Source organism: Podarcis bocagei, assembly GCF_964188305.1.
Source record: "Podarcis bocagei genome assembly, chromosome: 3".
Lineage (NCBI taxonomy): Eukaryota > Metazoa > Chordata > Lepidosauria > Squamata > Lacertidae > Podarcis > Podarcis bocagei.
This window is the reverse complement of record NC_138127.1, coordinates 87,245,793-87,270,946: the sequence shown is the minus strand read 5'-3', so window position 1 is coordinate 87,270,946 and position 25,154 is coordinate 87,245,793. Positions and strand designations below refer to the sequence as shown.

Genomic DNA, 25,154 nt, shown 5'->3' with positions numbered 1-25,154 from the left:
GATGTGTCATCAGTGGGATTAAAGAAGACGCTTGATCCAGTTTGCTGATTCGGGATTTGCTTTGACCCAGAACCCTCCTGATTCCAATATGACTCCAAACAATCAGATCCTGCTTCTTACAATCTGTGTCCTGCTCCTCCTCAAACCTGGAGGTCAGATTGACTGACAAGGGAAGAGGGAAGAATTTTCACTCGAGTGTAACCTGCAGAAAGCAAACCTTGTGCAATTCCTTGGCTTGGCTTGGCTGGCAATGGATCGACAAGTCAAAAAAATAGATGAGAGTGGCCCAATTGCTTTCTAAATCCGGCCCTTGGACGGTCCAGGAATCAGCGTGTTTTTACATGAGTAGAATGTGCATTTTTATTTAAAATGCAACTCTGGGTTATTTGCAGGGCATAGGAATTTGTTCATATTTTTTTCCAAAATACAGTCCGACCCCCCACAAGGTCTGAGGGACAGTGGGCTGGCCCCAAGCTGAAAAAGTTTGCTCACCCCTGCTATAACTAATTGAAATTAATTTAAAAATGGATTCATAGTTAATTATATACACGTAAATGCACTTATAATTGTGGGGTTGTATCTATTACAGCTTCTTATTTTGTCCACAAGTGGGCTGATAGGACCACACTGCATTCTCTTTGATCCCCCTCAGGGGACATGATGTTCTCTTGGATTCTTTTGGAGATGTCTCTTCATGGGGATAAAAGGAAGCCTCTTCTCCAGTTTGCTGAAAGCCAGTGTGACTTGAGCTGTGCTGTGACCACAGAACCCTCTCAGTTCCAAGATGGCCCCAAAGAATCAGATTCTGCTCCGTGCAATCTCTGCCTTTCTCCTCCTCACATCTGGAGGTAAGGTCTTTAAGGAAATGCTGCAGTGTAGAGCACTCCTGCTCAATGCTTCTGACAGCCAGCCACATGCTCCTCCAAAATACTTCCCTTGCCCCTCTTCCTCCAGTCCCCACCTAGTTAGTATTCTGCAACCACTGGACATGCGTGTTCCTCGTGGGGCTGGAACCCCACCACAATTAATCTCTCCCCATAAAAGGTAAAGGGGCCCCTGACCATTAGGTCCAGTCGTGACCGACTCTGGGGTTGTGGCACTCATCTCGCTTTTATTGACCGAGGAAGCCGGAGTACAGCTTCCGGGTCATATGGCCAGCATGACTAAGCCGCTTCTGGCGAACCAGAGCAGCACACAGAAACGCTGTTTACCTTCCCACCGGAGCGGTACCTATTTCTCTATTTGCACTTTGACATGCTTTCGAACTGCTAGGTTGGCAGGAGCAGGGGTCGAGCAATGGGAGCTCACCCTGTTGCAGGGATTCGAACCGCCGACCTTCTTATCGGCAAGTCCTAGGCTCTGTCGTTTAACCCACAGCGCCACCCAATCGCTCCCCATACTTCTCTTGTATTTATCCCTCTCTTCACATGATTATGTGATCCCCTCCTGTACTTTGGGTGGTTCGTGATGCCTCGTTGTCAATGGTGCTGTTTTGGATGCTTAAAAACATTTATTCTGAAACATTGGAAATAGGGGGGATGACACAACATACATATCATTGTGAAGCTACAGAACTCAATCATAAATGTGGGGCAGAGGAAGCAGTCATAATAAATTATTGAATCATAGAATTGGGAGGGACCCTGAGGATCATCTAGTCCAATCCCCTGCAATGGAGGACTATGTAGCTGTCTCGTTTTGGTATCGAACCTGTGACCTTGACATTTTCAGCACCATGTTTGAACCAACTGAGCTATCTGTAGGCTGATGGTTCTTCAAATTCGTCACCAAATAGCCCAAACAATAAAAAGTTGTGCTGTGAGAAAATTATTGCACAGAATGCACAATTCAGTGTGAGTTTGAGCAGTAGTTTGGAATGTGCTTAATTGTGAAAAATTGTCTTTTGGAGCATATCCTTTGCTATGTCGGGACTGCACAGTGACTGAAGAAGGATGTATTGGAGTTGAAGGGTCTGACCGGATTTGCATAGCTGACCCTGAACTGGAAAGTTGCCATATAGCCAACGCCTATGAAGGTAAGAAACCTCACCCTCATTCTTTAGATTCACTGTTCTCTGTGTTCATGCCTGATCTGTGTTGAGGACAAAGAAACTGGACTGTGTTATACTCTGGATAGTTAATATGACTAAAGTGGCTCACTGCATCTTTTCCTCTTCTTTTTCTGGCTCATTTTAGAGGGGAAAATAATCTGGACATATGTTGGCTGTGGGCCAAAAGAAGCATGTGATACCAAACAGCAGGTGACCAAGCATATCCATGTTGAGTACAAATGTTGCGAAGAATCAAAGCCTTCAGTAGGCCTTGATTTCTGCAATGATGGATTATAAATGAGGTAAAACTAGCCAATGGAAGATTTGCAACATAGCTAAACATGTTAGCCACCTCCACTTATTTTGGCATCACAACAGAGGACCCACAGAAGCAGTTAGCACTTTTCATATAGGTATGTAATTAAAGTTGAAAAATTGTAGGATATAGCATACAGATGAATTGAGTTTCCAACAGTCATTTACATGGATCAACACGTGTTTCATAAAGTATGCATTTAATGTTCTTTAAAGTCAATATGATGTTCTTTTGTCACAAAATATTATTCTGTGCCATAAAAGGGAGCCCAACTAGTAAGAGAGCTCCTGGAATTCACATTCCAAAATAAAAATAGCCCAGGAGAAAGCCAATTTTTCATTGACATCTTTATTTTGGACTAAGCTGTGAAGAGTGAAGGCTGGTCTTATTAATGTCAGAAGATCCCTACTGGATCAGAAAGAAAATGAATATCTAGTTCAGTATTCTGTTTCCCATTGTGGCCAAGCAGATGCCTCTGGGAGCATAATATGGAGGAAGTCGCTGCCTCCCACTGTTGATCATTAGCAACTGATAACATGAGCTAATCTGTCCCAGGCCATGGAAATACTATATAGATATAGACATCTACCTTGGTCTGACCACCCCTGGAGTACTGCCACCAATTCTGGGCACCACAATTGAAGGTTGTTGACAGGCTGGGACATGTGCAGAGGAGCGCAACCAAGGTGATAAAGGATCTGGAAACTCGGCCTTTATTAGGCTTCGGGGAATCAGATCCCTCTCATGGTGGCAGCAAAGAAGCCGAGAAAAACAAAGAAAAGTTCTTACCAGTTGGTTTATTCAATAATCACAATAGGTTAAGGACACCTTCTGGTGAGGCTAAAACACTCAAGGATGATGTGCTGTAAGGCCACTGAAGGGAAATTCTTTATCATTGTATAAAAATGAACACTATGAAACAATTACAAGCGGCCACTGTAAACAGTAAACTGAGGAAATTTAAAGCTGTTTTCATTAGCTACTTAAGGAAAAGCAAATACTCACAGATGAAAAATGAAACGGAAGAAAGCAGTTATCAAAATGGGTTACCTCCTGACGCCCTCTCCTTCCTAATTTCTGCCCCGCAGCAGCAGGACCCAGGGTGAGTTACACAGCTTGAAATTCAGAATTAAAAACAGTTCAATTAGATCACTCAGGTGTCAATCATCTCGGGTGTCAAAAGCCATAAATAAAATAACTTGATTTTCAATAAATAAATTAGACATAATAAAAAACTAATAGTGAAAAAGACGAAGGTGTTAAGCAAGACAAGTGGGGGGGGGAGAGAATTAGCATGTGTGCTTTATTGGTTATGGTTGTCTCAGTGGCTGATTTAAAAACAAAACAAAACACTACAGTATAGCCCATAGTCCAAATAATGGTTCCCCACACCTGTAGTAGAACCAACCAGCCCTTGAGTGGGGTGATAGTGACAGCATTAGGTCAGGGGTGACTTTTACTGCCCTGAATTATTATTTCTCCCCATCACCCAAAACCTTCCTGGTTTCACAGCCTATAAATGACATAAGCCGATGCTGATCTATTTGGGTGGATAGGGAACTGCCCCAACAATCTCTTCCAGCCAATCAGGGTGCAAGTCTGCCTGCCGCTGACTCTGGCTCCATTAGCTGTTTGTCTCCTTGCCTTCTGCCCTCCCAGTCCAACTGTGTAGCAGCCTCTATTGAACAGGGTAGTAAGGAAATGAGGGCCACATTTTGCTCTGCCTTCTAAAGTGGCTTCATCTTGGAAACAAGATCTGGTAACCCAGAGCTCCAAAATCTGGGGGGGGGGCAGCTGAATTTTTTCTTAGAAAATTTTCGCACAGTGCTTTTGCACCCTGATAAATCAACCAAGTAGTCAGGTTGGCCGTCCACTGACCTGATATGAACTTTCTAGTTCTTGGGCTGCCAATTAATGTGGTCTATTGGTAAGCGTACACTTTTGCAACAGTACACTTCTTACAGCAGATGAAAATGATAGTGGAGGTACATTTTATGGGGACAGACAGAAACTGGTCACTGGTCAGGCTGGATTATTCTGCTTTCCAACTGTACCATTTAAATTAGTACAATGTGCTTTGTGTACTCTGTTTATTGTCCTTTTTGGAGTGGTGTCGAGGACTGAATGCAACTTCCTAATATTAATGAAAGGAGCTTTGTGTACCTAGCTCCTGCATAGGCAAACTCCATCCCTCCAGAAGTTTGGCGACTACAATTCCCATCATCCCTGACCACTGGTCCTGTTGGCTAGGGATGATGGGAGTTGTAGTCCCAAAACAGCTGGAGGACCGGAGTTTGCCTATGCCTGACCTAGCTGATAGGCAAAAAACTATCAGTTTGGTTATGAAAGCAAACAATATTTGTCTGTCTGTTCACCAGCAATGCCCTCACCATACGGACTATATGGTCTATAGTCCATATGGTCCATAGGGCATCACATTCTACAGTACCATGCATATTGCCTGTGCTATTTGAGCTGCTGTCATGGGGGAGCTGACAAAAAGCACACTTGGCTAAGAGCAGAGAGAAACAAGGCCAAGCAGATGCATATGAAAGGATTCCTTGAAGAAACTGGACATGAGAAGGAGTTCATTTCCTTCATGCACATAAATCACCCCATAGATGTGCTGATCACTCTGATCCTAAACTTCTGCTGCCTTGTAATTGTGGGGAGAAGAAAAGACTAAGGAGTAAACCCTGCACAAATCCAGAGTGGAGTCCCTAAGATCATTGGATAGTGTCTTTTATGCGTCCTTCTGGCAACTCCTGCAGCCAAACTGGTGCCAAACATATTGCTCTGCTTTCCTTTGGACCACATCAGTAAGGCTGAGATGGGGGTCTTCTCATATGAGCAGCCCAGGACCTCCATATACACTGCCCAGGCTTGCCCCCCAAGGAGGTCACTTCAGTGCTGCTAACACAGAGGTTTGACTTCACCCACAAACTCCATTCTCTCTCTTTTATGTTGTAGAATAAAATAAACCATGGGGGAGGGGGGAATCTATCTAAATATTTAATTCCATCTGTTGCAGCTGTGTGCAAAAACTCTCTGGTGAAATTCAGTGCATAGCAATGAATGCACAAAAGCTGGCATAATATGTGAAGAAGTCACCATTCAGTCAATCATAGGGTTTAGATCCAGCAAAATCATCCCATTAATGCAAAGATTTATGCCTGTGCAACAATACTTTCTCTCCTCTTTCTGTGCTACTGCCCAATGTGTTTTGCATCTCCACTCCCATTAACCCTCCAGAACAGATGTGGGGAAGACACTGGGGAGACATGGGTAGAGGAGAGCAGCGCTAACAGAAACACTAGTAGCACAGCCTCCACTGTCCCTTATTGTTATGGTGCTTTGTTCCTCTCACCAGCTTTCCCTTCCTGCTGCTCCTGCACGTGCACAAGGAATTCTGGGAGTAGAGTTCTTCAGATGCAGAAATCTCTCTGTCTCTCAAACTACAAGACAACCTTATTGGTGGACCATGTGTCCACAAGCGTTCAGGCAGTCCCTAAGGTACCTTGAACCTAAGTTGTCCAGGGCTTTGTCAATTAATACATGACCTGACTTGGTAGCAAAGGGGGCTCTGTGCAGATGACATGTTGTCAGCCAGGTACCCAAATCCTCAGCTTGATAGCTGAATTCTCACGTGATCTGCTCAATAGATAGACAGATAAAATATCAGTAAATAGGTTTCCATAAATATTCTCAAGCAATACCTAAAATTTAGTCATAGTTCCCCCTCCTCTGAATGTTTGGGTACTGCCAAAGTTTACAGATAACATTCAGTTGCAAGATAGCAATGGAGGGGGGATGTTTTTATATGGGAGGGGTGGATGCTTTTATCCCAAATTACTGGTATATATGGGAATAATTTATAAACTTTAGTGGGATCAGTTTTGGACTGCTATAATTCATTTAAAATATGATTCATGAATTAATCATTATTATATATACTCATGATTGTGGGGCTGTATGTATCACAGCTGCTCATTTCGTCCACAAGTGGGCTGATTGGACCACGCTGTATTCTCTTTGATCCTCTTTCATCCTGCACTCCTGGTGCCACCTCCTTCCCTGGCTTCCTTCCCACACTCTGCAACAGGAGTCAGAGCTGGAGTAAATGTGCTGCCGTGAGTGGCAGAAGGGCAGAACAGACTGGGAGCAATGAGCATAAGTGAGTGGTGAGCGATGCTGAGGAGAACAGGCTGAGATGACATCCTGTCATTGTCATCCCCAATGGTGCAAGCCTTCCTGTCCTGCAGAAGATACCTCGTGGTAGATGAGCAGGAGGTGGCTCAGACAAGATGCAAGGTCTCCTTTCCACTCCCACTGCATGACCAGCCCCCCATCCTCTGACAACTGAGGTTCACTCCGGATGAGCCTAATCAGGCTGTGTCTCAACCCACTGTACATACACAGACAGTTTGTGATTTCATAGTCCATTAGACTCACTGCCCATGCAATGAGTAGAGGCAAAATGACCCTTGAGCTGCTGGTGCAGCCATGTCCTCAATGAGATAATAAGAAGCATCTTGTCTGTCTTACTGGATGAGAATGTAATACAGTATCTCCAAGAACATTGTGGCTCGAGATAAGATAAGCATTTCTTTCTAGAACAGGGATACACCCTGTACAAGCCCTGTTTTAGGCCACATTGCAACCCATCAGCCCAATCTTCACCTATGTACTCTATGTGAGTGGCCAGTTTGTGATTTCAGAGCCCACAACTCTCTTCACCCATGCAAGGAAGAAGGACAAAATTATCCTCAAGGTGCCTGTGCAGTCATGTTGTCAATGCAATAAAAGGAAGAAGCTTGTCCATCGTGCTGGGAGTGAGTGTAGATGAGTGCTCCTCCTTCTGCATCCTGGAGTTCTGCTGCGGCAACACAATCCTCCTGATTCCAATATGTTCTCCACTGACATCATTCACAGGCTGTGAAACCAGGAAGGAGGAAATTCAAGTGATGGGGAGAATTCAGGGCAGTAAAAGTGCCCCCTGACCTAATGCTGCCCCCCTCACCACTCAAGGGCTGGTTGGTTCTACTACAAGTGTGGGCAACCATTACTTGGACTATGGGCTATACTGTAGGGGTTTTTTTTAATCACTGGGACAACCATAACTAATAAAGCACACGTGCAAATTCTCTCTCCCCACTTTTCTTGCTTAATATCTTATACTGTCCCTGTTTGAGTCCAACTCACATGACACTGTATAAGTCCAGTCAGTGGTGGAGAAAACCTCTATGGCACCTGGGGCAGTGTGAACTGCCCATAGGGAGGGACGGGATGGGGCCTGAGGCACCCACTCCCACCCCCTCTGTTTTTGTTCGCCTGCCTCTTTCCCATTCTCTCCCCTGCCTGCCTGCCTACCTCCTCCAGGCAGGAGTGCAGGGTAATGGCATGCTGCCCCCCGTGACTCCCGAAAAAGGGGTGGGGTGATCACACCTGGCCAGGGGGGCGCAATCTGGCATGGTGGCACAGCCAGGGATGTGATCCGGCCTGGCGGCCAGGCTGGGAGGCACACTCTGCCATGGCGGCCAGGCCAGGGGGCGTGATCTGCCACAGCAGCCAGGCTGGGGGGGTGCGCTCCGGCACGCCCATGATCGGGACTGGCTGGGATTTTGTCAAACCCCCCGCAGGGATGTCCAGTCCTGCATGTGAATGGCCAGTTTGTGATTTCATGGTCCATTATGCTCTCTATTTAAGCAAGGAACAGGGATAGAATGATCTCTGAGGTCCCTGAGCAGCCGCCTTGCAAATGAAACAATAAGAAGCAGCTTGTCCATCCTATTGGAAGTGAAAGGAGATCAGCACTCCTTCCTCTGTATCCTGGAGCTCCACTGTGGTGAGCAGGACCATCCCAGTTCCAAGATGCTTCCCAAAGTTCGCATCATACTCTTGGCTTTCTATGTTGTCATCTACTTTCGACTCGGATGATGGACTCAAGGGCATCCTGATCAAATTTGCAGATGACACCAAACTGGGAGGGGTGGCTAACACCCCAGAGGACAGGATCACACTTCAAAACTGTTAGTATCTCAGCTCACAGTCAGAGGTAAACTGGCCTCCCCCAGGCAATTGAGCTGGATACTTGATGACCTCTCCGCTGCGTCTCCCGGCAGGCAAGGTCATAAAACCCGGCGATTCTCCTCATTAGACGTGAGGAAAACACACCCTCTGCTTCTCTCTGCTTCTCTCCCTCCCTGCATTCTCCCCAGGGAGGGGAAATGAGACAGACAGGAGTCCTATTTACATGTTTTATTCCTGTCATTCAGCAGTACATAGAAAACGTGACTGCACCCTTCAGACTCCATCAGAAGAGTCACCACTCCACCCCTGTACTTCCAGCACAGGTCACATGACACTCTGAGCTAACATCCAGTGCTCAGTACAGAAAATAGACTCCTCCTTTTCTCCAATAGTACAGTTGCAAACCACAACATCCTGTTTTGCATTCCAGCCATCTGGAGCTGGCTTTTGCCTTGGTGCTTTTTCCCAACAAAAATGACCTTGACAGATTAGAGAACTGGGCAAAAACAAACAAGATGAATTTTAACAGGGAGAAATATAAAGTATTGCACTTGGGCAAAAAAAATGAGAGGCACAAATACAAGATGGGGGACACCTGGCTTGAGAGCAGTACATGTGAAAAGGATCTAGGAATCTTGGTTGACCACAAACCAACAGTGTGACGCGGCAGCTAAAAAAGCCAATGCAATTCTGGGCTGCATCAATAGGAGTATAGCATCTAGATCAAGGGAAGTAATAGTGCCACTGTATTCTGCTCTGGTCAGACCTCACCTGGAGTACTGTGTCCAGTTCTGGGCACCACAGTTCAAGAAGGACACTGACAAACTGGAACGTGTCCAGAGGAGGGCAACCAAAATGGTCAAAGGCCTGGAAACGATGCCTTATGAGGAACGGCTAAGGGAGCTGGGCATGTTTAGCCTGGAGAAGAGGAGGTTAAGGGGTGATATGATAGCCATGTTCAAATATATAAAAGGATGTCACATAGAGGAGGGAGAAAGGTTGTTTTCTGCTGCTCCAGAGAAGCGGACACGGAGCAATGGATCCAAACTACAAGAAAGAAGATTCCACCTAAACATTAGGAAGAACTTCCTGACAGTAAGAGCTGTTCGACAGTGGAATTTGCTGCCAAGGAGTGTGGTGGAGTCTCCTACTTTGGAGGTCTTTAAGCAGAGGCTTGACAACCATATGTCAGGAGTGCTCTGATGGTGTTTCCTGCTTGGCACGGGGTTGGACTCGATGGCCCTTGTGGTCTATTCCAACTCTATGATTCTATGAGGCAGAAATCCTTGCACTAATGGGATGGCTTTGCTGGAACCAACTTTATGATTTACTGAACTCCTGTCTTTTGCCTGTTCTGTGCCAACTTCAACTGGCACGACAAGAAGAGGAATGTAGTTAAGGAACACTAAGGACAATATGTCAGGAGTGTTTCCTGCTTGGCAGGGGGTTGGACTCTGTTATGTACTAAAGTTCTCACCCTGGGCCAGCAGGGGGATAGTGTAGATAGTTTTCACTCAGGTCCACATCAGTTATTTTAGGCGGGAAACCCTGGGTTGTTGTTGCTACAATGTTGATAGCTGGCTGCCTATAAAAGCAGGCCGGCTGAGCTGTTTGCTGTTCAGTTCTGTCCAGCTTCAATAAAGAGCTTCTCTGGAGAAACCACTGTGCCATCTGCTATGTTCGCCCACAACTTAACAGACTCAATGGCCCTTGTGGTCTCTTCCAACTCTATGATTCTATGATTCTATGATTCTAAGTTCCTTGCCTCAAGAAAACCAGGGCATTGCAAAGTCTTGATTTTTTGGTATGTATTTAGGCTAAGGTGTCTCTAATTATGAGACGCGGGTGGCACTGTGGTCTAAACCACTGAGCCTAGGGCTTTGCGATCAGAAGGTTGGCAGTTTGAATCCCTGCAACGGGGGTGAGCTCCGGTTGCTTAGTCCCAGCTCCTGCCAACCTAGCAGTTCAAAAGCATGCCAATGCAAGTAGATAAGATAAATAGGTACCGCTCTGGTGGGAAGGTAAACAGTGTTTCCGTGTGCTGCTCTGGTTTTGCCAGAAGTGGCTTAGTCCTGCTGGCCACATGACCCGGGAAAACTGTCTGTGGACAAATGTTGGCTCCTTTGGCCAGTAAAGTGAGATGAGCGCCTCAACCCCAAAGTCGTTCGCAACTGGCCTTAACTGTCAGAGGTCCTTTACCTTTACCTTTTTCTTCTTCTTCTCTGATTTAGAGTTTCTGTGCTGTCAGCCATGTAGAGAATATGCAGTGCAAAGAGCTACCAAATAAAAGTTATTTTTTTCATTCTCACTCAAAGCTCAAGCTCAATACTTTAATTACAATAGTGGGGATTTGTTTTCTTTTTTTGTATTATTATTATTATTATTATTATTATTATTATTATTATTATTATTATTATTATTTTGGAGCAGACACCCTGAAATGTGAACTATCCAACTCACGTACTCCAAATGAAGTTAATAAAACCTGTGAAACCAACTCAGAAAATGGGACGTGTCTTGTCTATACAATGTGGCCTTTCGGTAAGTGTGGAAGGATCCCAAGATTTACCTTTTACCTGCATTCTTTGTCCTTTTTTGTAATCAGTCAGCTTCTGAGATGCTCTGTGTTCTCTGTGCTTTAGTCCAGAACTTTTTTTCAGCTGGACCCCTCTCAGGTAGATACCATTGCCATTATAAGAGAACAAGGAAGGCATTCGTAGTGATTTCTGGCACAACCTTTTCCAGAAAATTAGCATTGCTTTAGTCCATAATCTGGCTCTTGAGTCACTGTGTGTAAAATGAAGCTCAGTGCTTCCCATTCATGATAAGGGCAAATATAGCAATGGTTATAACTTTTCCCTCTTTTGCTCAGAGTGGATGCAATTTGGAGGGGCAAGAGCCCCACTAGAGGGGCAAGAGCCCCATTAGGACTTCCAAGGTGTTGGGATCCAGAGGTTTGCTTGCAGGACAACTTTGAAAAGTCTATAAGCTTTTCCTTCTCTCCCAATTTCGAAATGGCAGCTGCAGTAGTTTGGGCAGCTGCAATAGGCGGTACCATTTTCCGGCTGGGGAAAAGAGGGTGGTGCAAAAGGAGCATAAATCTCCAGGAAAGATGGTGGTGGAGACAATATCCTCAGCATTAACCATCTCACCCCAAGGGTAATTGGTGGGGCTGGTTCCTTTTTCCACTCCTAGATTTTTTCCAATATACAATGCAGATCTCTACGTTGAATTGCATACGGGAAGACATACATCTATATGATAAACAAAGATTGCTTAACAACCCCTTCCAAAATCTGTGGGAAACAATTCACTATGATTAAATGCTGGATTTTCCCGTCAGATATGCTTTTTTGACATCTGGAGCCACTGAGAAGTATCAGAAATTTCTCATCCTTCCCTGGATGCGTTGTTAACTGTTCCCATAGACCAGGGGTCCTCAAACTACGGTCCATGGGTTGGATCTGGTCTGCCAGGCTTATAAATCCAGCCCGCTGGCCAAAACGCCGCACCGGGTTTACCTCAGCGTGCGGGGACTGACTGAGCGAAATGCTGCTGACTGACTGAAACACCACACTGGGCTTACCTCAGTGGGTGGGAACTGACTGGGTGGGCAGCGAGGCTTCCGACTGGCCACAGGAAGCATGGCAAGGTAAACCCAGCATGGTAATTCCGTTGAAAAGAACGAACGCATGTGCTTAGTCCCTTTGGTCCGTTGACTTTTACACATGCATGCACACCCACCACTGAGGTGTGGTCAGGACGTGGAAGTGGGCGGGGCCTTTTGGAATTTTGGCACAAGAGTACAAACTGGGCATTGAGGGGATTCATGTATGAACACTGGGCAGGACACACACCTGAGGGAAAGGAGCAAAGAAAAAAGGGGGTGCTGCATCCGGGAACTCTCGGACGGATGGAACAAAGCAATTCGCTCTCACACAGGTACACATGAGCCCTTGTTCTCTGGGGCTCCATGGAAATTTAAAATAAAAAGAGAAAGGGTGGAGAGAGGTAATGCACTGGCGCTTTTGTGTTTCCTCACTGGCAGCAGCAGTGGGGGGGGGGGGGGTGTGGTGCTGATATCACCAACTTCCGGGCAAGACCCTTCACTAGAACAGAGAAAGTGTGTTTGTGCTCCTATAATTTAAGCTCCAGATATCTTGATGGCAGAGGAAGGGAGGAAAATACTGCTGCCAGTCCTAATCCAAAAGTATTGCATTATTATTATTATTATTATTATTATTATTATTATGGCATCTGAATATAGACTGCATTTTTAATCAAGGCTTATATTGGCTTATATCTTGATCAGGTTCCTAAATTAAATGGGCTTAGATTTTCAAATGTTTCATGCCAGGCAGAAGGCCAGCTGTTTAAAGAACACAGGCAATGTTTTCCTCCTAGACAAGGGGCCCCTTGATTTATAGCAGAAAACAATTCTCAAAATCGTAAAAGCTGGAATTACAGACTGAGTGAGGACACTGACCCTACATGTTACAGAAGATAAAAAAGGCAGAGATAAATATAATTAATAGTTGGTAAATAGTAAAATAATACCAATGTGCCTCCCAGTAAAATGAGCCAGATCTTCTTTCTAAGGTTAAAAAGGCCAATGGAGAAGCATCTAGCTGGTAGAAAGAGAGCATTTTAGGGAAGTCTTTTTTAAAAGCTGTTTCTTTCTTAAACTGAGAAAGTTAGAGGGCAATAAATGTTGGGAAGAGCTAATGGGAAAAGCAGCTGGCTGAAGGGGGGGTGTGAACTGAAGAGGCTTCTTTTAAAGCGGTTTTTTACTGTGTTCCTTTTTACTGAGTTCCTTTTCTACTTTACAAAGGCCTTATTCCTTTTAAAAGGCTACCTATGTTATGTATTAAATATATTTGCTTAAATGTAATTATGCAAAGGATTTAACAAATGCTAGATTCTTATTTCATATAGTTGTAAGAGTTGTATTTATCCTGAAATTAAGTCAGCCACCAACCTAGCCCCCCTGCCAGACAGGAAGACGCCATCCAAGCAGTCCTGATATATAGCTGTCAGGCATTTGTTTAGAAACCTTCAAATGAAGGAGATCTTTCAATGTTGATGTGAAACTCAAGATCCTTGACATATGTTTAAGATAAAAATTTAAGATTAACCATTTGTTTTAGAAGGCAATAGGGCAAGGAGGGCAAGAGGTGAGCTGGTAATTAAGATTCCTTGTTGAGACACATGTAAGATATATTACTACTTATTTGTCATTTATAGATGTAACAATATATAGCTCTTTGTGTTCCATATAAGGACAGGAGGATATGGGTGTATCTTTTAGGATTGGTTATAGCAATCAGCCAATAGGAAATCCAACCAGGCTGATTGGACAGAGGCAGCCACAGGAGGAGCAAAGGGGGCTGGATTAAGGGAATATAAGTGCTGGCCATAATGGCAGGAGGCCAGGCCAGAGCTTGGTAACCATATACCACTGTGCCTCTCATTTATTTGTCTGACAAATAAATTATTATTTTAATTTCTCTATTGCTGCGTTGAATATTTCATTCCAGCTAAGCGTTAACCACAAGCAGGGTGCTACATTATTATTATTATTATTATTATTATTATTATTATTATTATTATTATTATTATTATTATCCCTTCCATGCTTCTCTAACAGGACTGCTAACTTTTCAACCCCATTTGAGCAGTTTCTCTCTCTCTCTCTCTCCTGTTGTCAAGAGGACATTCCAAGGAGATGCCCCAACAACCCTGATAGAATCATCTGTCTGTTCTGAACATGCCCAGACCTGTTTTCATGAAGGCCAGATCTCCCTAGCTTTCAGCATAGAGAGAACTTTGAGCATGCTCTGGTAGCGAGAGAAGCAACTGGTAACACAGTGTTTCCTAATTTAATGAGCTCTTTCTGTTTAGAAAGTGGACACAGTCTCTCTCTATAATAAATGCTTATTTCCACTTAATCATTTTGCAATTATTTTTGTGAATTGGGACTTGTAGGATAAAAACTACAGATTGTCTTCTTTGTTGTAATCTCTCTTCTCATTAGATACAGAATCACTGGTTCTTTGGGGCCCTGGACAGAGGGAATCAATTAAGTTCCCCTTCATATGTCAGTCATTGTAATTCATTGCAACTCTTTGCAGGATAGGTGGGATCATAGAATCATAGAATCATAGAGTTGGAAGAGACCACAAGGGCCATCGAGTCCAACCCCCTGCCAAGCAGGAAACACCATCAGAGCACTCCTGACATATGGTTGTCAAGCCTCTGCTTAAAGACCTCCAAAGTAGGAGACTCCACCACACTCCTTGGCAGCAAATTCCACTGTCGAACAGCTCTTACTGTCAGGAAGTTCTTCCTAATGTTTAGGTGGAATCTTCTTTCTTGTAGTTTGGATCCATTGCTCCGTGTCCGCTTCTCTGGAGCAGCAGAAAACAACCTTTCTCCCTCCTCTATGTGACATCCTTTTATATATTTGAACATGGCTATCATATCACCCCTTAACCTCCTCTTCTCCAGGCTAAACATGCCCAGCTCCCTTAGCCGTTCCTCATAAGGCATCGTTTCCAGGCCTTTGACCATTTTGGTTGCCCTCCTCTGGACACGTTCCAGTTTGTCAGTGTCCTTCTTGAATTGTGGTGCCCAGAACTGGACACAGTACTCCAGGTGTGGTCTGACCAGAGCAGAATAAAGGTAAAGGTAAAGGTACCCCTGCCCGAACGGGCCAGTCTTGACAGACTCTGGGGTTTGTGCGCCCATCTCACTCTATTGGCCGTGGGCCAGCGCTGTCCGGAGACACTTCCGGGTCACGTGGCCAGCGTGACAAAGCTGCGTCTGGCGAGCCAGCGCAGCACACGGAACGCCGTTTACCTTCCCGCTGGTAAGCGGTCCCTATTCATCTACTTGCACCCGGGGGTGCTTTCGAACTGCTAGGTTGGCAGGCGCTGGGACCGAGCAGCGGGAGCGCACCCCGCCGCGGGGATTCGGACCGCCGACCTTTCGATCGGCAAGCCCTAGGCGCTGAGGCTTTTACCCACAGCGCCACCCGCGTCCCCACTATTACTTCCCTTGATCTAGATGCTATACTCCTATTGATGCAGCCCAGAATTGCATTGGCTTTTTTAGCTGCCGCGTCACACTGTTGGCTCATGTCAAGTTTGTGGTCAACCAAGACTCCTAGATCCTTTTCACATGTACTGCTCTCAAGCCAGGTGTCCCCCATCTTGTATTTGTGACTCTCATATTTTTTTGCCCAAGTGCAATACTTTACATTTCTCCCTGTTAAAATTCATCTTGTTTGTTTTTGCCCAGTTCTCTAATCTGTCAAGGTCATTTTGAAGTGTGATCCTGTCCTCTGGGGTGTTAGCCACCCCTCCCAGTGCTCTTTTCCTAGAAAAATATGTGCTGGTATTCGCCATGATGTTGTTACAGTAAGTGCCACACTTTTTAACAACAACAAAAGAGGTGCTGGTACTGTGTACCCTTGAGTACCCCCTGGGGGGAAAAGCACTGGGTGGAATGGAGACAAAGTCATTATCTAGGGCTGTGCATGGCTGATCTGACCTGGGGTAATCCATGGCTGACCCAACATGACCTGGATTTATGTCCCAAAATGAATCAGGGAGCAGCCCTAATGTTAATCAGGGTTTTAAACATATGGTCAGTTCGGGGGGAAAGATGGAATTGCAGTGGGATATGGACTTTGTGTCCAAGGAGGAAAATACTAGGGTTGTGGTCCCTGCCAGGCTGCACTCCTGCCACCAACACCTTCCCTGGCTTCCTTCCCACACTCTACAACAGGAGTCAGAGCTGCAGTAAATGTGCTGATGTGAGTGGCAGTAAGGATGAACAGGCTGGGAGCAATGAGCATAAAGGAGTGGTGCTGAGACCAGTCTGAGATGGCATCTTGTCCTTGTCATTCCAAATGGTGCAAGCCTTCCTGTCCTGCAGAAGATGCATCATGGTAGAAGACCAGGAGGTGGCTGAGACAAGATGCAGCCCTTCACCCTCTGACAACCTCACTTCACTCCAGATGGGCCTGACCAGGCTTTTCCTCAACCCACTCCTATCAAAGCCTCAATCAGCCTTAACTGGATCAATTCAGTGCATAATCTAGACTATTGTGATCCAAATTTTCCTTGTAACACATACACACACATAGAGAGAGAGATGTTCTACGGGGGAGATAATAAGGACTCACCCTTTTTCAGCCCTTCTACACCTTCTTTGCAATGGGAAGCAGGTCTTCATTACATGAGGGTATTGGAGAAATGATGATTGTAAAAGTGAAGGAAGCACAGACTGCAGTCAAATTAAGTCAGTCGGGACTTATCTGTATGCTTCCATGCACCAAAAAGAATTCAAGCTATTGCTTTGTTTGGAAGTATTGGTTGGAATTATGTTTTAGAAGCAAAATTCTAACCATACAGACGAGATCAAGAGATGAGCCAACAGTCAAGAAGGTGGTTTTGCTCTTACTGTAGAGGGAAGTGAGAGGTAGATGGGGCTCATCAACCTAGAAAAGTAGTCCATCAAAAAGAAGAAAAACTCTTATCGTAAACTCTGCTGCTTTGTAAGATATTGTGGGGAGAAGAAAAGGCTAGGGAGTAAACCTTACACTAATCCAGAGTGCAGTCCCTAAGATGGTTGGATGGAGTCTTGTATGCCTCCTTCCAGCAACTCCTGCAGCCATGCTGGTGCCAATTGTTTTGCACTGCTTTTCTTTTCTTTGGACCCATCAGTGAAACTGAAAGGGGGGGTCTTATCATCTGGGAACCCCAGGACCTCCATACATACTGCCCAGGCTTGCCCCCAAAAGAGGTGCTAACACAGAGGTTTGACTTCACCCCCAGGGGCACACTCCATTGTCTCTCAAGAATCATGCATGCCAACAACAACATCAAATCCAATGGTGCTGCTTATTTTGTCCATGAGTCGACTGCTTATGGTTTCTTGGCCCACTCTACTTTGTGTTTAATCCTCTTAAGGGAACATGATATCCTGTTTGGTTCTTTTTGAGACATGTCATCGTGGAGATAAGAGGAAGCATCTGTTCCAGTTTGCTGAAGGCCAGAGTGACCCACATTAACCCACAGAAACTTCCTGATTCTGAACTAGCCCTGAAGGAACAGATCCTGATCTTTGCAGTCTGTACCTTCCTCCTCCTCACACCGGGGGAAGAGGGGTGGAAGAAGATTTTGCACTCAGGAGTGACAAGCAATTCCTAAGAGATTCATTTTACAAGAACTTAACCGGGCTGGCAAAAGAATCATGTGACCGATAACAACGAAGAGTAGTTGTTCGAGAAAAATGAAAAGGGGCTTTTATATATCATATCCAAATATTTATTTTAATCCAATGCAGCTGTGTGCACAAAAGCAGGCATAATGTGTGAAGAGGTCACAGTTCAGTAAATCATTGAGTAGGATCCAATGCAGTCATCCCACTAGTGCAAGGATTTGCACCTGTGCCACAACACTTTTCTCCTTTTTCTGTGCTACTGCCCAATGTGTTCTGCATCCCCCCACCAACCCTCCACAACAGATTTGGGGAAGACATTAGAGGCACATGGGTAGAGGAGAGCAGCGCTAGCAGTACAGTGGTACCTCAGGTTACATACGCTTCAGGTTACATACGCTTCAGGTTATAGACTCCGCTAACCCAGAAATATTACCTCAGGTTAAGAACTTTGCTTCAGGATGAGAACAGAAATTGTGCAGCAGCGGCACGGTGGCAGCTGGAGGCCCCATTAGCTAAAGTGGTGCTTCAAGGTAAGAACAGTTTCAGGTTAAGAATGGACCTCCGGAACGAATTAAGTACTTAACCCGAGGTACCACTGTAATTGGGACACGGCAATTAGGACTTGCCGATCAGAAGGTCGGTGGTTTGAAACCCCTCGACGGGGTGAGCTCCCATTGCTCGGTCCCTGCTCCTGCCAACATAGCAGTTCGAAAGCATGTCAAAGTGCAAGTAGATAAATAGGTACTGTTCCGGCAGGAAGGTAAACGGCGTTTCCGTGTCCTGCTCTGGTTTCACCAGAAGTGGCTTAGTCATGCTGGCCTCATGACCCAGAAGCTGTACGCCAGCTCCCTCAGCCAATAAAGCGAGATGAGCGCCACAACCCCAGAGTCGGCTACGACTGGACCTAATGGTCAGGGGTCCCTTTACCTTACCTTTACTTTACCACTGTAATTGTATTTCAACAGCATCCACAGTCCCTAATTGTTATGGTACTTTCTCCTTCCTCTTCCTCTTATCTCTGCACTTGCACAAGGAACTCTGGAAGTAGAGTTCTTCAGAGAGCATGTCATCTGAAGATGTATAAATCTCTCTGTCTCTCAAACTACTTGTCCTAGTCTAACTGCAAAAACACCCTGGATCAGCAAGTGACAATTTGCAAAGTATTCCACAAGACTGAGCCAATGGTTTCTTCTTGCTGCCAAATGAAGCTTGCAAACTCAAGGAATGATCAGTGTGTTATGATTCTTTTCCTGTATTGCAGTCATGGGGTTGTTTTTATCACATGACGGTGTATGTTTCCATTCCACATTGTGGGAAGTGACGGAGACAGGATGTTTGTATTACTGTGTTTCCATGATGTAGGACGCTTGTCCTTTGTTCTTTCTCTTTGCTGTCTGATGCTGAAGAGGAAGGAGCTGAGTTACGATGCTCTGAGTGTGTATATGTAAATAAGTGTGTTGTTGTTTAGTTGTTTAGTTGTGTCCGACTCTTCATGATCCCGTGGACCAGAGCACGCCAGGCACTCCTGTCTTCCACTGCCTCCCGCAGTTTGGTCAAACTCATGCTGGTAGCTTCGAGAACACCGTCCAACCATCTCGTCCTCTGTCGTCCCCTTCTTCTTGTGCCCTCAATCTTTCCCAACATCAGGGTCTTTTCCAGGGAGTCTTCTCTTCTCATGAGGTGGCCAAAGTATTGAAGCCTCAGCTTCAGGATCTGTCCTTCCAGTGAGCACTCAGGGCTGATTTCCTTCAGAATGGAGAGGTTTGATCTTCTTGCAGTCCATGGGACTCTCAAGAGTCTCCTCCAGCACCATAATTCAAAAGCATCAATTCTTCGGCGATCAGCCTTCTTTATGGTCCAGCTCTCACTTCCATACATCACTACTGGGAAAACCATGGCTTTAACTATACGGACCTTTGTTGGTAAGGTGATGTCTCTGCTTTTTAAAAATAAACGTAGTTTAGCCAAAATGCTGTGTTACTGTGTCTGTATGCTGACTGCCTATGCTCTGCTGATCCTGAAGTGTGCTGATGCCTCTTAGGTATCAGTCACTGTGATGTACATGCTGAAGAAAGCTTTTGAATCTCCTGAACCATGAGGGAGAGAACATGCCAGTCGAGCATGTGTCTCTGCCAGGCTCCTACTCATGTGTAGGACCTCCTGACACAGTGATGCTCTCAGTGATCAAGCTGGGATACAAGGGTTCAGGCAGTCCCTAAGGTACCTTGGACCTAAGTTGTTCAGGGCTTTATTAATTAATATTAAGCCCCACATTGGGCAAAGTCAGCCTCCCACTACAGATCAAGTGCTTCAATACTTTGTACACCTGCATAACTTGGGGCACACAGCTAAGACTTTAAATATTCAGTCAGCCGCTATTTCCTTCTTCAGTAAATCCATTTATTTTACGGACCCCTGTGCTGAATTTGTAGTCCACAGGGTGATTGAGGGATGGCGCAGGTTGCAGCCACCAAGCGGTGAGGGTTGAAGTCCTATCACGTTCAACCTATTTTGTCAAATACTTTAAAAAGTAAGCATAATTTATTGGTCAAAATATGACTCTCGCTTGTTCTCTGCTGCTTTCTCTGTTACCCTCTTTGGCTCCCTAAGAGTGAGTGAAGTTGTTAACAAGGGTGATCCGAGATGCTCCTCTAGGGGGCTGCATTTGGAAGACGTAAATTTATCTAGTTCAGAGTTGGTGGTCTGCATCCGTCAATCAAAAGCCAACCAAATGGGGAGAGGTGCCCTTATCCGGTTCACAGCATCAGAACATAAGGTCCCTGTCCTGTTAAAGACACCGGGAAATACATTTACCTTAGGCCCCCTGGTTCGGGTGTATTCCTGATACATCAAGATGGTACCCACCTCGCCCACCATCAGTTCACACGGGTGATGTATAAGGCCATGGCATCCTGTGGCCTCCCGGTCAGAGAATATACTGCTCATTCTTTCAGGATAGGAGCTTCCACAATGGCTGCTCATTGAGGCCTGCCTACTGACAAAATCAAAGACATGGGTCGTTGGAGATTGGATGCTTACAAAGGCTATATTCGCCATAATTTGTAACCAGACTTCATCACTTCTAATCCTGCGTTGTCATTGTTTTATTTTCAGGGGCTATTGGTGCTCATATGTGGATGGTGGGCCACAGCATTGTCCACTGGGCCCAAGTGTGTGCTGTTGACAGTGGCTTGGGGTGCAGTCTGGCAATTGCCTTATAACATCCGAGTTTCCTGGATATCGAGGTGTGGAATGCGATGGGAAGAGTTTCTGCTGGTCGTGAATGCCAGGATAGCTCACTCGGCCCTCCCAATTGCTTTGATTGTGCAGCTGGGAGAGTATTACTTGGTCTTCAGGAAAGGCTTGGACTTGACTTGGAGCAATAAAAGGGACTTTGATGAGTTGACAACAGAATTTCCAAACATAACACTAATTAGGACAAATGCTCCTGTGGCGTTGCAGTTTTTGTCCAGCTGCCACTAACTAGGCCAGGAAACTCGTGAACTGAGTGGTGACACGGAAGGTGGAAGAGCTGAAGGGTCGGGAGATTGCATACCCCACCATTATGTTCAGCAAAGAGGCCTTGTTCCATGTTGATGGTGTACATCTTTCCAATTGGGGAAATGATGTTTGGTTGGCCATAGTCCTTGAGGGCATTAGAGGTTGGTTGAGGGTGTGAGGGTATAGGCGGTGAGCCTTACCAGCATGAGTGACATTAGGCATTGGTAAACCTGGTTTGGGGGAGGGGAGGTGTGGCCATCACCTGCCCTCCCATTCTAAAGGGTATTCCATTAAAGGAATCCAGGGGTCGTGGTTCCTGTCTGAAGCCTCCGGTGACCCTGGAGGAGCTCCTAGTTGATGTGCATCAGCAGGGCTCCCCCTGCTGGTGGATAGCCCTCGTGAGACTTCCTGCAGGCAGGAGTCAGATATAGTTGGTTCAATTCCAATCCCTAAGCCAATACTGCTCACATTGGCTAACCAATAAAGTTGTGGCCTAAATTTTGCCCATATATGGTGTCCATCTGTCAGTATTCAACATAAGGGGGAAGCCTCGGGGTCTTGGCACGCAATTGCATTCAGTTGCAAGATAGCATTAGAGTGGGGAATGTTTTTATATGTGGGCATTATTTATAAACTTTAGTAGGAACAGTTCTGGATCAGGATCTGGAGCAAATATGAAATGCTGTAACTCATTCAAATTAATTTTAAAAATAGGATTCATAGTTAATTATATGCACATAAATGCACTTATAATTGTGGGGTTGTATCTATTACAGCTTCTTATTTTGTCCACAAGTGAGCTGATTGGACCACACCGCATTCTCTTTGATCCTCTTCAGGAGACATGATGTTCTTTTGGAGATGTCTCTTCATGGGGATAAAAGGAAGCCTCTTCTCCAGTTTGCTGAAAGCCAGTGTGACTTGAGCTGTGCTGTGACCACAGAACCCTCTTGATTCCAAGATGGCCCCGAAGAATCAGATCCTGCTGCTTGCAATCTCTGCCTTTCTTCTCCTCACATCTGGAGGTAAGGTCCATTGTCAAGGGGTCCATTGACAAGGGATCGGAGAAGGATTTTCACACAGAAAGCAATTCCTAAACAAAGACCTGGCAAAGAAGGTCTCATTTTAAAAAATGGAGAAGACTGGTTGTTCCACGCGCAAAAATGGCAGGGCCAATTTAGGCGTCAAATTTGTTTGTTGTAGAAAAACATGAGGGAAATTTAGCCAAATATTCAATCCAATCCAGCTGTGTGTAAAAACATCTCTGCTGAAATTCAGTGGCACAGTACAGGCAAAAGTAAATAATAAGGTAGGTTCCAACAAAGCCATCCCATTAGTGCAAGGATTTCTGCCTCAGATGCAACCTGTTGCTTGACACAGCTCAGTGCTCAGTGCTCATGGCCCATGTCCAAGACCTCTCTCCATTCTGATCACTTTCTCTGGTCACTCAACCTTTTTGTTCCTTAGTGTTCCTTAACAACATTCATCTTCTTGTCTGTCAGCCCACTCAACCTCAGAGCTTAAACTTCCCTGTTATGTCTGAACAGGACCTTCCTTCTCTAGTCAAGTGTTCTTCAAACTTGGGTCAGCAGATGTTGTTGGGTGGATAACATCCTCTCAATCTCCCCAGTCAGCTTACCCAAGGGTCAGGGTCCAGAGATGATGGGAGCTGCACTCCAACAACATTTAAGGACCCATAGTTGAAGAACAATGCTCTTGTTCCTTTGATCCACAGACTTCAGTCAAGATGAGTTTCTACTTCCTCACAAAAGCTAAATTCTTTACGCAGTGGCATGACAGTGACTCAGCCAGAAGGGAAAGCCCAGGGATGATAAAAACGGGTGACATTTCACCTGGATGACCTCTAGCCTCAGGGTTTCTTTTCTGCTGTATACATGAAGTATTGTAACAAAATTTGTCAGCTAAGGTTGTTTGGTCCTTTCTTAGCTGAGATTTGGGTTGGCAAGAGATTTTATCATGTACATTTTGTCTTCCCAAGCAGATGCTTTGTTATGTACGAAAGGCAAAACCAATGTTCTAACCAGTGAGGCTGGTGAACGAACTGCCTGTCAAGTGCCGTCTGGACCACATGCCTGCTTTACTATGCAGGAGTTTAGAGGTAAGCTATATTCCGGAGCTCCAACTGCATATACCCAAACTGTTGGACCTCATCGCCCCAAACTTGCTCTTCTTTTGTTTTAATAAAACAAAGAGGGAATTCTTGCTGCAAAAATACTAGTGTTCTCTCAAAAGATGGTGAGGGGGGAATACAGTCCCAGAAGCCCACTGTTAGGCCTCTCCTTTTTCCTGCCTATTGAAGCCGCACAGCACAGTCTCAGATCCTCCCACTTTGGAGGATTTGAGCCTGGGTGGTTGGTTTTTGCACTTTCATGAATGTCTTCCTTGCATGCAGGGAATCTTTTTGCAAAGAAGCAGAACTGCACAGGATCCTCCCACATAAAGACAAGCTAGACTGATCCTGCAAGGTGCACGCCTTGGTCCAAAGTACGGCATGTTTGTCTTGCGCCAGGGTTATAGTCCTCTCTGAGCAGTGGACCCTTTTTGCTTATCTCATCTCTGGAGGAAGGAGAATGCGAGTAGCTTACTCAAGGTGTATCTCATGAGGACATGCAAATTTTAGACATCTTATGTTGGCTGGTTTTAAGGGGGGGAAACAACCCACCAACCACTTTATTTATTTATTTTTAATTGATTTCTTGGCAACAACAAAAAGTGCAAACAAGCAAAACAAATTATCAGAATTTTAAACTATATAGCATCACAGCCTGGAAGACCAAAATACAAAGATACAGTGTGCCTCCAAAGGGACAATAAAATATGAACTCAAACTCATATAAAGATTCCTTTTACAAATAATAAAGAGTATTCGCCATCTGTGAGTTCCATTATTATTGAGAATATAAGTTCAATATAGCCTTTAATGAACCAGCCATTTGCATATACTGACGACACAAAGCGCTCGTGTGCCTCAGTACAAGTATAGGAAATAAAATGTATGAAATATATGAAAAAAGTCATTTGAGCTGTGCCTTTAAGATACTTTAGTTTATGAGATACCTATTCAAGAAGGGCAATTTGTCAAACCCTTTCTTTCCTTATTTTCTCTCTGGATCTTGTTCTAGGAGGAACGCTGGCTGCAGTACACCAAGACTGCTGTTTCAACTGTAAGCCACCTGTAACTAGTACATTTTGTGATATCAAAAGCGAATATCCAGAAAAGGACGGGGCCATCAATATTGACTGCTGTGACGACCGTGACTATTGTAATATAATTGGAGATGGGCAATAAACCAAAACATGCATGGACCCTTTCCTTTCGGCCGCTTTTTCTTTCTCCCAATCAGATTGCATAAAGATCCCACAGGTAGAACTTGTGAAACACACTCTTTGTGAGACTGCATCTGAAGATGGAGTGAAACCTTCAGTTTCTTGAACAATGTAGTCACCTGGTCATTCAATTTGTAAACTTTGCCAAGGCTCAAGCATTTTTGAAGAGAGATACTTTAGTTTAAAATGAATTATAGTAATTAATATCTAATCCAGAAGTAATTGTAAATCATCATCATCATCATATCCCTCCCATATTTCTATAAAAGGACTGCCAGCCCTACTTGAGCAGTTTCCCACTCTCTCTCCTGTTGTCAAGAGGACATTCCAAGGAGATGCCCCAGCAACCCTGATAGAATCATCTGTCTGTTCTGAGCATGCCCAGACCTGTTTTCATGAAGGCCAGATCTCCCTAGCTTTCAGCATAGAGAGAACTTTGAGCATGCTCTGGTAACCAGAGAAGCAACAGGTAGCACAAGGTCAGATGTATGTGATGCAGAAAGTTGCACTGGCAGTAAAACTTGGTTTTGTTACCAAGTGGTGAAAGCTCCTAAATTATTGGTATATGAACTCAAGAATGGCTGGTGAGAGTCTTGTGGTTCAACTGGAGCAACCAGCTCAAACCTCTTCACACGCTGTGATTCTCAGGTAGACTGAAGGGGAACAATAGGCTTGATTAAC

General features: G+C 45.0%; 1 protein-coding gene and 1 long non-coding RNA gene across 5 annotated transcripts; both read left to right on the top strand.

The window, feature by feature from the left end:
• Nucleotides 1-746: 746 nt before the first annotated feature.
• Nucleotides 747-24,452, top strand: LOC308582704 (uncharacterized protein). Of its 4 annotated transcripts, none has more exons than XM_081186151.1 (3): nucleotides 747-848; nucleotides 23,125-23,244; nucleotides 24,269-24,452. In XM_081186151.1, the coding sequence occupies exons 1-3, from the start codon at nucleotides 785-787 to the stop codon at nucleotides 24,433-24,435; spliced, it is 351 nt and encodes a 116-aa protein (XP_081042277.1). In that variant the 5' UTR covers nucleotides 747-784; the 3' UTR covers nucleotides 24,436-24,452. The 4 variants fall into 4 exon arrangements, with proteins under 4 accessions (XP_081042277.1, XP_081042279.1, XP_081042278.1 ...); XM_081186153.1 differs by having other exon boundaries at nucleotides 748-848; nucleotides 23,128-23,244; XM_081186152.1 differs by lacking the exon at nucleotides 747-848 and adding an exon at nucleotides 21,994-22,150 and having other exon boundaries at nucleotides 23,128-23,244.
• On the top strand, nucleotides 1,917-2,693 carry LOC308582717. The gene is made up of 2 exons (XR_014005795.1): nucleotides 1,917-2,035; nucleotides 2,196-2,693. It is a non-coding gene; the product is annotated as an uncharacterized lncRNA (long non-coding RNA).
• Nucleotides 24,453-25,154: the final 702 nt, after the last annotated feature.